Source organism: Acanthochromis polyacanthus, chromosome 14 (genome assembly GCF_021347895.1).
Source record: "Acanthochromis polyacanthus isolate Apoly-LR-REF ecotype Palm Island chromosome 14, KAUST_Apoly_ChrSc, whole genome shotgun sequence".
Lineage (NCBI taxonomy): Eukaryota > Metazoa > Chordata > Actinopteri > Pomacentridae > Acanthochromis > Acanthochromis polyacanthus.
Genome location: NC_067126.1, coordinates 31,196,019 through 31,209,931, shown reverse-complemented (window position 1 = coordinate 31,209,931; position 13,913 = coordinate 31,196,019). Strand labels below are relative to the sequence as shown.

Here is a 13,913-nt window from a genome sequence, read left to right as displayed (position 1 = left end):
CGTTCAGTCTTGTCAATCGTACTGAACAATTTGTCCACACAGATCTGTTCAGTTTGAATAAACAATCAGTTTCCTCTGCTTTACTTGTCCTCAAATAACAGATTTCTTTTTGCATTATTTCATCAACTATTTAGATTATAGGTTCATTTAGGCCAAACATTGTGTTGTGTAAGCCATTTTCATAGTCGACATTTTGATCAGCTATGTTTGTTCTCAAAAGATCTCCACTGACCTGAAAACGCAAAAAAACAAACAAACAAACAAACAAAAAAAACACAATTCAAGCACTGTCAAGACAATTTTAAAAACTACAACCAGAGATATAATTTGAACCCAAACACTCATTTTGGCCAATTAGCCAAAAAAAAAAAAAAAGACATTACCAGTTCTGGAAGGCTACCAATAATGACACAATAAAGCTAATACTAATAATGGCAGAGAAGGTGGGAATCATATATATTTCCTCAGCATATAGGAAAACTAACTGTATTTTTGTGTCTGAGAATGTACAAGGCCCTGTTAGCATGGACAGAACCAGAATTATTTTGGCCAATGAGTTTCAGAACGCTTTCACCCTGGATGAAGTATTCCAAAAGCTCCATTTTGAGAGACCTAAAAAGTATTTATATGTGGACAAAAGACCAAAATGCATAGAAAAAGTTACATTTTGAACACACTCAAATAAACAGACAGGTTCTTTGAACACAGGTATTGCTAATACCATTCATGTGACAGTAGGCAGGACCCTGAAACCAAAGCAGCTAAAATTAATGCAGTCATCATTGATATTAGTCATTACACCTGTGCTTTCCATTCACTGTGGCCTCAATGTCTTAAAATGAAATAGATCCTGTTTCAAGACCTTCCAAACCACCACCATACATGTTCATAGAGTGCATCTGACATGACAGAGATAGTATGTAGCTCAGTGTATTTGTAAAATATTGAATATAGAGTCTCTGTGGCACGCTCTTATTTCATTGCAGATATTTGTCCTCTCAGGATGTGTGATCATACAGTGGTCTAAATGTAAAGTTACATCAGCCACATATAAAATGAGAAAGGTCAAATAACAAAAATATTGCTCTCAACACTCCCAACTTACTGCAATTCTGCACAACTGAGGTCAACTCGATTTGCCTTTAAACTCCCTACACAGTAGCAGCCACACAGTCCCCAAGATTAATTCAAATATTTGCAGTTAAATAAACCAAGGCCCGATGCTATTTGAAGGCTGGGCTCTCTGGATTTAGCTCATTTCAGGGGCATTGAAGAGAGCTTGCTTCTCTGGTCAATCGTATCCTCATCATTCGAACACGGGCAGAGTCTGCGGGGAAACAGGCTTAGAGAGCCCACGGGCTCGCACAGTTAGCGGACGTCTGCCGTTTTCCTTTAAATCCATTTCCCTAAGAAGAATGAACACTAATGTACTGCAACTGAGTAAATTTGGCTGTCAGCATGGCTACACGGTTAATGTAGCTCAAAAAAGGCAAACCTCCAGTGTGAAATCTCTTTTCAGCCACTCAAGGATGACAGGCCATTTCACTGCCGCCGCCGGAACTTTGACAGAACAATTAAACAAACAGAAAACGGGCTGTAGTGTGCACAACAAATATAACTCTGATCAGACTCACCTTACTGTAGCAATATCTCATTCTTCATTTATATGTATTTAACAATGAATTAAATTTGAAGATTTTAAGTAATCTGTGCTTTTAGTAGTTGATCACTGATGTTCAGTTTCTCCTTGGAGATTCAGCAGAGACCACCATTCTCCTCCTGTCCTCCATGCATGTCCTTGTCAGCAGTGACACAATCAACTAAAACAGCACTTGACCCATCTGTCTGCTTCATTTACCCTGACTGCTCCCTAACGGCTCACCTGGGACAGCATCTATCCTTTCCTGCCATTGCTAATCGACCCTTTGGTTTTTTTTTCTAAGGCTTCAGCTGTAACATGGAAGAATGAGTTTGATCACAAGTCAGACAATTCATCACACAGAGGCTGATGGGGAATGACGTAGAGCCACCCGCAGTAATTGTCATCTTTAACAGCAAAACATTTGTGACATTGCACCACTTGAGGCCCAACACTGGAGCTCACTGAAAATCCACAGATGGTGCATAAACAAATGGCTAAGCTGTTTTTCTATTGCATGGTAGAAAAGACAAAGATGAATATTATTAACAGGAACTGGTCACTTGTCTACTGAATGACCCTCTATTGTAATTCTACTGTTATCAGGTCATAGCTGTTCCAGGTGCCATAAAACATCAGATTAACGTGATCTATATTTATAAATAAATGAAATTACAACAGATGAGGTAGATCTAGGATTAAATACTCACTCAGACATGAGCGTTTGGCAGCTGCACTGGCGCCTCCGGAACACAAGTTTCCTCCCCGATGCACAAGTTCCAACTCCAGGTTGGTCCTGCAGTGACAGTCATGAGCATTAGCAGGCAGAAAGTACACAAATGAAACAGTTTAACTGGTGCATATATGAAAACACACTATGTATACCACAACTTTAAAAGGTACAATCCTGTATGGGTAGTCGGGCTGCATGATGATATGAAAAAATACAAGCATTACCTCTGTTTAGATTGAATTAATTATTCTCGAATGAATAGGTGGACTTCCAAGAAGGAGTGTATCTCAATCAAAAATTTAAAAAAAGAATTACAAAAAAACAGACCCAAACAAGTTTTTTCATTTGGATAGCATTCAGATCTACATTTGAACTCCTCCTATAGAGCTTTGTAGTTCTGATTTGTCTGTTTCTTTTTGCAATCAAACTTTTCTTTTCGACATTTCTCTTTGGTTCTTTGTTCATTTTTCTGTGCACATGCAGAAACTGTGTGTTAACTAAAGCCATGTCTTGTAAATTAAGTTGTTTTTTAAAAATTATTGTGCATCCTGTAACCACTAAACTGGAGTAAGTTTTGTTCACACAGACTTCCTTTGTAGTATGGTCATGGTAAATGAGAATCGCGTGAGCTTTCTTTTTGCATAAAGCAGGAAAAAAGTTACAGCATGATACGTATAAGTTGATTTGCCTTACTTCAATGCGAGTAGTGTGTATGGGTACATTGCAATAACGATTCTGATATGACATTTTATGCAGTCTTTGTAGGTACTGTACCTAAAATTGACATTTCTCAATCATTCATCCATGTTCAATAGATTTTTGACCAAAAATTATAATGGTTACATTCACTGATATGTAAGATGAACTTTCTAGCCTACAAAAAGCTGCTCAAAGAGATCTCGGATAGCATCATAGTTTACATGGAGCACTTGTTGACCACAGCGCATCAAACTGTTCTACATCCTGTACTATGTTCACATATTCCATCTATATATATTCTCAAAATTGTGTTGATAACCAAACATTCAATGAAATATTTGTTGCAATATCATTAATGAATGCGCTGTAGGCTAGGCCTCACTTGTAGATTGTAATAAAGCCCCACTTCAGGCTTATTCAATAGTGCAGAATGCTGCTCAGTAATATTATTACCTTAATCACAGCCGTTTTATACTCTTTACTAGAATGCATATTAAACAAGAAGCACTGGCTTTTCATTTGCTCAAATCACACAGCGTTAGGTAATACTGAATGTTACATCTGTTTATTACTCTACATTAATCTACAGTAAAAGTGAATCATCAGTCATTGTATGGGGCTGGTCTGCATTAGTATTGTATAATTTATGCATTAACTAATACATGGACAAACATTTTTGGATTAATATTTGAATTGTATTGATGCATTAAAAAGGACAGTCACAGACACCATCTCTTGGTTAAGCATTGCAGTGACCGGTCAAAGATTTGTCATTGGTAAAAATGATCAACTTTGGTGCAGTATTCCTTTAAAGATGACAGCAGACAGAGTGCAGATGTGAGAGAGGATGTGGGCCCTGGAATAAACGGCTGAGCATCATCATATTCAGTGTTCGGTGGCGTAGCCTGCCTCTTTTACCAATTTGATTAGGAAGATGAAAGATGCTGCCTAGTCAAGCCATTTGCCATTTAATGCGCATGTTTTGCAGCAGCAACTCCGTGTCAAATAAATGACAGCTTTCCAAGACTGATTTTGCACAAGCTGGACCATTAGCATAAAAGCTGTTCTAACCACAGTTCATGCATAATCCCTAATGTGCGTTTCCCATGCATATCCAAACATATTTTTCTCCTGCATTTTAATTCCACAATTCCAAAAGTGTGAAAAAATAAACTAAAACCTTTAACAAAATACATAGATGGTGAAAACAGATAGGTATCACTAAAATAAGACTGATCTGGGCCTGTTCTCATTCTACCACTGGCCATTTCTTCCTATGGGCCAGGGAGGAGGGGGCAAATCCTCGGGTTTCCTGGGAGAAAAAGCAATTTCACATAGATAATGCAGCCACGGTGAAGCTCCATCTGGCTTTTGCTGATAAGAGCACCCCTGTGACAGAGGAATTTTCCACTCCTCAGGCAATTTGCGCTGTTCATTGAACTTCAGAGAGCCAACAGGCAGCCAGACACACTCAAGGGATCATTCTGTTCAGGGTGGAGGGCTGAGGGAACCACGTCATTGGGTGGGCAAAAGGTCTGGATGGTTACGCTTCAAGAAGGGCAGAGTTTGTGGAATGGGAGTGGTGTGGAGTCAGAGACCCCAAGGTGAACTCGGGGGCAGTCATTTCTCTTACCTGTGACCATTCTGTTGAGAAGATACAAATATCTGAGAAAGGGCTGTGTAATTTTTTCTTTCTGGTCTGTTTCATTCTGTTTTGTGGCTAAAGGGTGACTGACATGCAATTAAGATTTCTGGCCAAAATCAAACTCAGACATTACATCATCTGTGTCTTTGACTACTAGTCCACCCCAAGATAACCCACGTTACTATGTAACGTGAAGAACTGCAAAAATATGTGTGAATGGTAAGAAGCAGAACTGCGATTGTGACTGAACAAGCTGAAGAAAGGCCACTTGAATTTGAGGGTGTAATAAATCTACGCTCAATCTGACCTAATAAGTAAAGACAGAGCAAGAGTCAGTACAATTTAAGTGCAGCTAAAGTGCCAAAGCTGCTAATGCTGTTAGAGAAAGACGGCGTCCTTGCAACACTTGCGGGACCAATACACCACTTTAATGAGAAGTATGAAGAAAACAAATCAAACACACCTTCACAGGTCTCTGAGCAACTTAGAAAAAATGCAAAGTAATCCATATATTTGGTACAAGTGCTATGTAAAAACTCCAGTATTGAATTTCAGTTCCACTTCAAGGAGTCTTTCAGGAATAGAAAAAAAAAACCTAAGAAAGTAAGAGTCTGAACACTGTGGAGAGGACCTTACAGTTTTTTTTGCTCGGACGATCATAGTTATTCAAGCTGGGGAGCTGACATTAACAGACAAATGGAAGAACAGACAGGCTTTTATTCCGCTGGTCTAAAACAGTCAGCGGTGTGTGCAGGTGTGTTAAAATGTGTGAGGTGGTGCAGAAAGAGGACCTTTAAGACAAAGACTCTGAGTGACTGCACACATTTGGAGATGCAGAACAACTTCTGAGGTAGTAATCTGGCAAGATCCCAGAACAGAAAAGCACATGACAAAGCAAAGAAAGCCTTGACATTATGTAACTTGGTGCTATGACATCCTCGTTTCATGACACTTGAGGCTTTAAAGATCATTCAGCGGATCCTTACTGCCTTATGGGATGACGCAGAACAAATCAAATAAATCAAAGTATATTCTTGCATGTGACTATTAGTTTTCCATCAACTCCACCCAAACCAAGGAAACACAAAATCATAGAACTTGTATAGTCGTCATGTGCTTCCACTGCATCATTTCCAAGATCTGTCACAATCTACACAAACTGATACATAGAAGGGTTCTGGGTCCTTTACTTCATCATCACAACAGTCTGCACCAATCTGTCTACCTGACACACTCAGACTTCACAAGACTGTAACGGACTCTCACCTCAACACTCAACAACAACCTGCCCCAAAGTTAAAGGCCTGTTCAATGAAGACAAAATGATTACATCAAGCTGAGCCTGGAGATTCTGTCTATGAAAATCTCAAACAGAATCAGTAACGAAGCAAAAGCCTCATCTGCAAAACACACAAAGTGAGTGGTCAGCATCTAAATCGGGCAGCACTCCCTGCAGGAAACCAATAAAGCTTAGATAAAAGTTTACCAGGTGGGAGCTGTTGCACCACTGAACACAGCTCCCAGGTTCATTCGGACATTGTACAAAGATGAGAGGTGGATCTTCTCAATTTATCATTGACACTCACTGCTTCCTTGTATTTTTGCACTACAGGTTTAAATAACACAATTTTTTCATTGTATATGTCCTAAAAACACATCCAAGAATAAGTTAACCACTGTGACTCTGCTCTTACCTTGCTACTGAATACATGAAGAGGAAATCGTTGTCAGGGGAGCCAGGGTTCTTGCCGTAGTCCATATATTTTTTCTGGGTGGTGTTCTTGATGTCTTTGATTACCAGCTCCATCTCTTTACTCAAGTTGGACTCCGTCTTAAAGAATAAGAACAAAACTAATTCAAGATTCTCTCTAGAATAGATTGAGTTGCTAATCTAAGATAGGAGAAATATTTTTAATAGTGATATCCAGATTTAGAGCAAGAAGCTACAGTGCAACACAATGACACTGAATTAAAGTTATGTCTGTGTTTTACCTTGGAAAGGAGATTTTACAAATATCTGAAGGGCAACTAAAAATCAATATGCATGCATGTAATGGTCCATCAAACAAAGAATGGGTTTCAATAGATGCTTTGAGCAATGCAGTTTGCTTGTTGCTTAATAAAATATCTGAATGTGTTTTTGAGAAAGTGGCATGACAACTTAATGGTACAAAGTGTTCTGCTGCAGTTACTGCTTTGATCTCTGTTCCAGTTTCAGGTCAAAATCCTACTGTACTCGGTCCAAAAACCGATTTGGCTTTATGTTTTCATCCAAAATGTTTCAACATGTTGTAATATTTTAGATTTCTAAGTCTATTTTGATGCATCCCGTGGTTTCCAGTCAACTCCAAGTATGATGAAAGCTAGCTTACAGAGAAGTGAAATTCCATTTGATTTTGTGCCACATTTCGTGGTATTGCAATGCAAGGATTTATTAATGATTAATGAATTTATACATGGGCAAGCAACAATAAATGCAATTTATTTAATTAGCACATGCAACACTAAATCTCAAAACAGCTCTTGGACTAGTCAAGTATACAGTGATTGTACAGTGGTAATAATTTGAATAAAATATACAAAACTCAGATGCTGTTCTTTAACTTTTTAGCTGTTTTTAGAGGCTGTACAACTTTTACAGCGTTGTCCATATTTGATTTTGACACTTGATTCATCTGCACATAAATTGGATAAAGCATACTGCCAATATAGAGAAATATGTTCAAAACAGCATCCATTCAGATGTAACACAATCACTTCAATGAAACAGGAGCTAATTTCTTAACCGTCCAATAAAGCAATAGTCTCTCCAACACAGATCCTCACTGTTTCCATTCACCAAAGGTCAATGTTTCCTTCAGTTAGGAGTGAGCTGATTGTTTCTCGTAATTATAATTACTCGCTATATCTTCACCAGTAACGAGTTTACAGCGTGTTCACAGTACAGACGTGAAACCATACAGGGTGCTTTTAATGATGGAGTCTAGCACATTGTAAAACTTACTGGGAAAAGGCCAAGTTTCTCCTGAAGATCCTCCACCTCCTTTACAAGCACACATGTTTTCTTGTTTGTGGGTGTGTGCCAGGCTCCGGCCTCTGTGCCACGTCCGGGGCGACAGGGAAGGACACTATTGGCAAACTGTCGACACAGTGGGCAGGTAAACTCACCCTTGTCAACAGAGAAACCCTGGAGGACCTGGTCATTCTGAAGACAAAAAGGCACAAGAAAGCTAAGAGAAAAGTGTCACTCTCTTTTTTTGAAAGTAAATGAAAACAGGAAGTATCTTTCTACCCAGAGCTAAAATGATGTTACTGTTTTGTTGAAATTTTATCTAAGGTAACTCACTGCAATTTTGTTGAATAACAAGCATCAAGTACAAAACTCACATTTGAATAGCGGTAATTAGAAAATGTTTTGCATTTGCACTTGACTAATGATCTAAATGATTAATCAGCTGTCAAAATTGTCACTGATGAACTTTCTGTCAATCAAGTAAACAATCAAGCAGCTAATAAATAATTGTTTCATGAGGTCAAGCTTTTTCTTACCCTCAGAGACTCCATGTATGACTTGTGGCAATCTATATGCAGAGTGTGTCCACAGGTCTGGACGTAGACGCCCCCATCCCAACCTATGGACACAGACTGCAGACAAGAGCTCTGCAGAATTCACAAGAGAAAAATCACATCCATTAGAGTATGCAAATATATCTTGAGGCACTCAACCTCCAGGAGCTCTTGTTTATTCTGTCGCGCTGAGAATAAACTCACTTACTTTGGGTGAGAATTAATAAACTGCATCAAACAAATGCAAACGAATAAGTTCATGTCAATTTGCTTTGTTTGATGAGATGTTAAAAAGACAGCAACAAAGCGTCGTAAGTGAATGTTCAGCTTTTTATTTTAATATATTCACTTCTACTAGCGCAATCACTGTTTGGAGATGTGCAGGAAGTTAATCTATACACAAGGTTGGCATAAGAAGGAAATTAAAGTAGCAATTTCGAAAAAAGATTATTAATGTGTTTGTCACATTATGTTGCGTCTTAAAATGCATGTGCCAGCCATTGTTTGGCCCGTGAATGTAAATATCACAGGCATTTTAGTATTTTTCAGCAAGAGTCTTTTAGCATTACACATTGTCTTAAGGATTAGTGCAGAAGTCAACACTTGCTTTTCCAAGATGAATATAAACCAAATGCCAAGAAGCTGTTATTTTACACAGACAAATCCATATTCCTAAGGACAATAATAATCTCAGTGCTCTCAGCAAGTTCACCCAGCGTTCTGTGAGTCACGTACGTCTTTGAAGAAGCGCTGCATGAGCGTGAGCCGGACATCATGAGCCACTCCACACGTGTCTGCGAGGTATATGTGCTCTTCGTCACTCGTCGGCAGCTTCTTAGGCTCTTGGTTTTTGCAGCGGTGCCCAAGCACTGAAAGATAATCACAGCTGTCAGTGATAATGACTCTGAATTATTGTAATGAACATTTCATATACCGGCCATAACTGTATTTCAGTATTCAAGTAAAAAGCCGAGAACTGTGGCTCTGACCAGACTTCGTATAGTATCAAGGCTGCAAGTAAAGATTATTTACACTCCAATTCATTGCTAATTTTCTTAATTACCAGCAAATGGAGTGCTTGTGTGTAATGTCCGTTCTTTTTCTTAAAACCCAAGCTGACATGTTTAAAGTGTGCATCCAGAGAATGTTCTGGCCTGCACTGAAGTCAACTAAATCTTTCAGCTCTGTATAGTGTGCTGATAAATCACATAACATAAATCAAAAAACATGAGATCACGTTTGAAAAATTGACAATTCTAGATGCTGACGTTTTCTGCTCACTGAAGAGGATGTAATTATGTCACTGGCGGTAGATTGCATGAGAGTGTATTTTTGGCGCTGAGGTCAAAATTTTCCAAACCATTTTACAATGTCACAAATTTGTAATCAAGCACGCCATTGATTCGGATGAGTGATCTTTCTCTGTCATCCAAAATGGAAAAAAATGACCTTTTACAACAGTAGGCTCCATGTACAAGTGAACATGGATCACCATGAATGATAAATGAGCCAATTAAAGCAACGGTTTCTCCCCCTGCATACTAAAAATCTGATTTCCACTATGGTGGATCAAAGTTGCTATGAATAACTGTTGGTCTGCAGAGTAATACAGTCCACAGAGAAACAGTGACGACACGACTGCTTGGTTGAATTGTACAGATTTAGGACAGTGAAGAATCATTTCTGTAAATTTTAGCATTTGGAGAACGGAATAGAAAAATGGTGACAAATGCACTACCTGAGGACGCCTGCAGGAGAACCACGAGACCAGTGGGTCGGTCCTCAGTGGAAGGTCCGCTCTGGCCACAGATAACACAGTCATAAAGAACCTCGGACTCCATCACTTCAGATGCTCCGAGATCCATGGCTGCCTCAGTGTCAGGGGATTCTGGGGGAAAAAAAGCAAAAATACATTTGTACAAACTTCACACAAAATCGTACACAGAGGTGCTGAGCATTACCGATACTATAATAATAGAATACACTGTGGCAGCTAAAGCTATTACTAACTCATGATTAAAGACACTGAGGAAATTCCAGCAAGTTTTAATTTATGTCCAATAATCAGAAAGGATTATATTCACCTGTAGGAAAGTGAAAAACATCTTACACTATTAGAAACACTTAGGGATAATGACGTCTGAAAGGCTTTCCTTTGGGTAGATCAGAAACTGGGGTAATAATCTATAATGAGTACAAATCACTGCAGGCCATGCTACGCTCAGGCAGCAGATACTATTCTCTGAAATGAAACAACTTTAGACTTTCATCTATTGTTGTGTTCAATAGTTCCTATGCTTTTGCTTTGCTGCTACTGGAACGAGCTGCAACACTGCTTTGAATTAAAGGTGCTCATTACACTCAGAGATTTTAAACCTTTACTAGCGTATTTTTTGCAAAATATTTGTGACTATATTAAATAGCATAGCTGTTTGTGTGCCGATGATTTTTTTTTTGCATTCTTTCAAGTTTATTTGAAAAAGGATAGCGTGCAGTTACATTAAAAAGATGGCTGCACCAGATTTAGCATCATCCTAATTTCCATCTGTAATCCTTGGTCCATAAAAAACAAACATTCATTATTTAAAACAATGCATATAAAACACATTACATTAACAAAGCAAAACAAAATCAAAATCGATATTAAAATATTTACAAGCGTGTGCAACGTTGTTGGTTTATAGTACAATTATCAAAATGCAAAAGTATAGCGAGGAAGACTGTATTCAAACCAATTACAATATATTTAAAGTGCATTTAAATGACAAAAACAGAGTGCAAAAGTACAAAGTTAAAGTGCAGAGTTGTATGCGAAACAATAGTTTCGTCGATTTTCATTTTTCATCTTGTGTATGTGTAATTTGTTCTTAGGTCTCTCATGCAAAAGAATCCCAGTGATGAAGAAGAATGCAGGTAGACTGCTGAAATGAGGAGTGATCCACATACAGTGTTGTCCAGATGTTTGACACTGCAATAATAATTTGTTATGTTTTCATGTCAAGAAATGTATTTTTTTTAAATTGTTAAGACATTTAAGTCAAGGAAGAAATATTCAAGATGAAGTTTTAGCCTTCCAATGCAGCAGCAATTCATACGACACGTTGAATTTGATCAAATCAAGAGAGGGTTGTTCAAGTAAATCAACTGCAGCCATTGTATTGTTTATATGTTCCTCATTATGTGGCACTGAGAAAGTGGAAAACATGGCATCAGAAATAAGACATTTTAAGCTCAGAAGCAAGGTTTCTAAGGGGGATGGACTGGATGATCAGTCAGACTAAAACTGAGAACACCATCAGCAGATCGATATATGAAGTTTTATCCTGAGAGACAGAAAAGCAACTTCTTGGCAGATACAGAATCTTCCAAGATTTCAATCATCAAAAAAAAGGCTGTTTGGCTGTGTTCTCAAATGACACATACATCTCTTAACCACTTCTTAGGAGGGAAAAATGGCCAAACAGTGGATGGCGAAAAAGTCCTATTTACTGATGAATCCAAGGTAAAGATTTGTGACGGTAACAGAATGATGTAACTAAAGGCGTGTTTTGCTATTCTGGAGATGAACACGTGCACCAAACAGACTTCAGACATTACTGCAGAGGAAAAATTAGCCCAAACAAACCCCAGAGCAAGAACTACTTTAAGGCTAAACGGTGTGTGGCTGTCATGGACTTTCCTCCACAGACACTTGACCTCAACCCCGCTGAGCATTCATGAGGCCACTTGAAGACTGAGAAAGCAATTCCTGACACCACAGGCAGCCCTTTAGAACATTATCACATCATGCTGCTACAACGTGGATTATCAAGTTTTGAAGAAGCAGCTCGAGTGCAGCTGTTATTAAAGCAAAAGGGGGCAAAAAAGATTCCGATATTTTTGTTTTTCACAACACTGATATCGCCATTTTTAATTAAACATTTTGCATTTAATTAAAAATAATTGCAAAATAGAATTAATCTCAACACTGGTGTCAGACTTTTGGACTCAAATGTGTACATATCAGTAGTTGAAACATACATGAAATTCACACTGCCTGATTGGCTAAGCACTAGAAAATAATTACTGATTTGAAATGAGTTTTAAATGTTAAGAACTGTGTTCAAATTGAGTGGTAAACAGTGTGCAGAAATGCCAGGCTGTGTTTGAAATTGATTTATTGCTTTTTGGAATAACATGTTCTCAGGAGAGGTCACTGTGTTCCTGGGGAAATGAAAGCTGTTTGCATTAGATGTCAATGCTACAGCCTTCACCTCAGGCAGTCCAAGTGCACGGAGCCACCAGTGTGAGTCTGCGCACACACAATCACAAACACAAAAGCTCAGACAGCAGCAAGTGCACCAATAGCAGCTTGTGAAATTGCTGTATGACTGCAATTGGATGGCATTACGAAATTATTTTTGGGGAATTATTATTATTGTCTTTATTACACAGAAGCAGTGAAGACATATAAGAGACATATACTGTGGTATACTGTGGTGTATAGTCGTACCATTTGACTGCTGGATTGCCCCAGGGTTGGCTTGTTTTTTTAGAATATGAACCTGAGAATGCTGGTTAGGTTAAAACTGCAAAATACATCTAAAGCCATCACCCACAAGACCTGGTGATTTAAAAGTCTTGGTTCACACGAATTAGGATTTCACTAACCTATTTTGAATGCAGATAAGTTGTTTATCGTCTTTGAGACTTCTGTCTCGATTCCAATTTACTGGGAGTGACAAGGATTTGATGTGTGCTGCATTAAAACGTGACATTTAAAATTTAAACTGCAACATTTGTTTTTCCAGAAGACAGCTTCCAGATTACTAAGAATAATCCCCAGTACAGCTTTTGTAGAGAAAAATTCTTCAGGAAAGAGTAGTTGCAATGACAGATAAACCTGCTTTTCCAGAGTGACAGGAATACAGACTGAATTACTATTTTTATCACTCTGCCATGGTGATTAAAGCATGTGAAATTCCATTCATCTTAATTGAATTGAGATGGAAGCAGAAATCTGTGAAATATTTCAACTCCTAAGCAAATAAAATTAAACCCAACAACGCAGAGCGATTGAAAAATGGTTAACATTGCATTGGTTTGATTCCGTAAACAAGCACCTCTGCATCTTATTTGATTCGTATTGTCGTGCAGGTTACGCAAATCTGGCACTGAGCTTGAAGTAAAGCAACTGAAGTTACGGCTCAGCAGGAAGTGCGCAGAAAGACGTCAGAACAAAGTCCTGCCAGAATGGCCTTTCTGAACACAGCAGCCATTATTCATTCGCTAACCATGCTGTGTCAGGGTGGGCCCTGGGAGTCCAGCCTACTATTAGTGCTTTGATCCTATGTGCCCTCGCAGCCAGCAGCCACCAACGCTCCCACAGGATCGCCCTCCTCTCAATTTCTCCTAAAAGGCCTGCAGAGACCGTACGAACAGACCCGGCCCACTGTCACCTTGCCCCAGTGAAAAAAGAAAAAAATTCAGCAATGATGGGTTTATTTTAGCCAACAGCGCTTTTCTTCAAGGGCTACAGTAGCAAAGTGTCCTTCAAACAAAAGTGTTAATGTGTGTTCCTTGCTTTTAAAAGGTCTTGTACATTTACAGCACTCTGCAAAAATATTCTGCACTAAAAGTAATGTGAGGAT

At 38.6% G+C, this 13,913-nt stretch overlaps 1 protein-coding gene across 1 annotated transcript in view; it reads right to left on the bottom strand.

The window, feature by feature from the left end:
• The window catches only part of ubr3 (ubiquitin protein ligase E3 component n-recognin 3), a 45,900-nt gene that overhangs the window by 11,656 nt on the left and 20,331 nt on the right, over positions 1-13,913 (bottom strand). Inside the window, exons 25-30 of the mRNA XM_022216701.2 lie at positions 10,022-10,171; positions 9,019-9,152; positions 8,266-8,376; positions 7,721-7,921; positions 6,411-6,547; positions 2,350-2,435 (exon numbers count right to left, since the gene is read on the bottom strand). Of these exons, the coding sequence (XP_022072393.2) occupies positions 2,350-2,435; positions 6,411-6,547; positions 7,721-7,921; positions 8,266-8,376; positions 9,019-9,152; positions 10,022-10,171 (819 nt within the window). The remainder of the gene's footprint in view (positions 1-2,349; positions 2,436-6,410; positions 6,548-7,720; positions 7,922-8,265; positions 8,377-9,018; positions 9,153-10,021; positions 10,172-13,913) is intronic.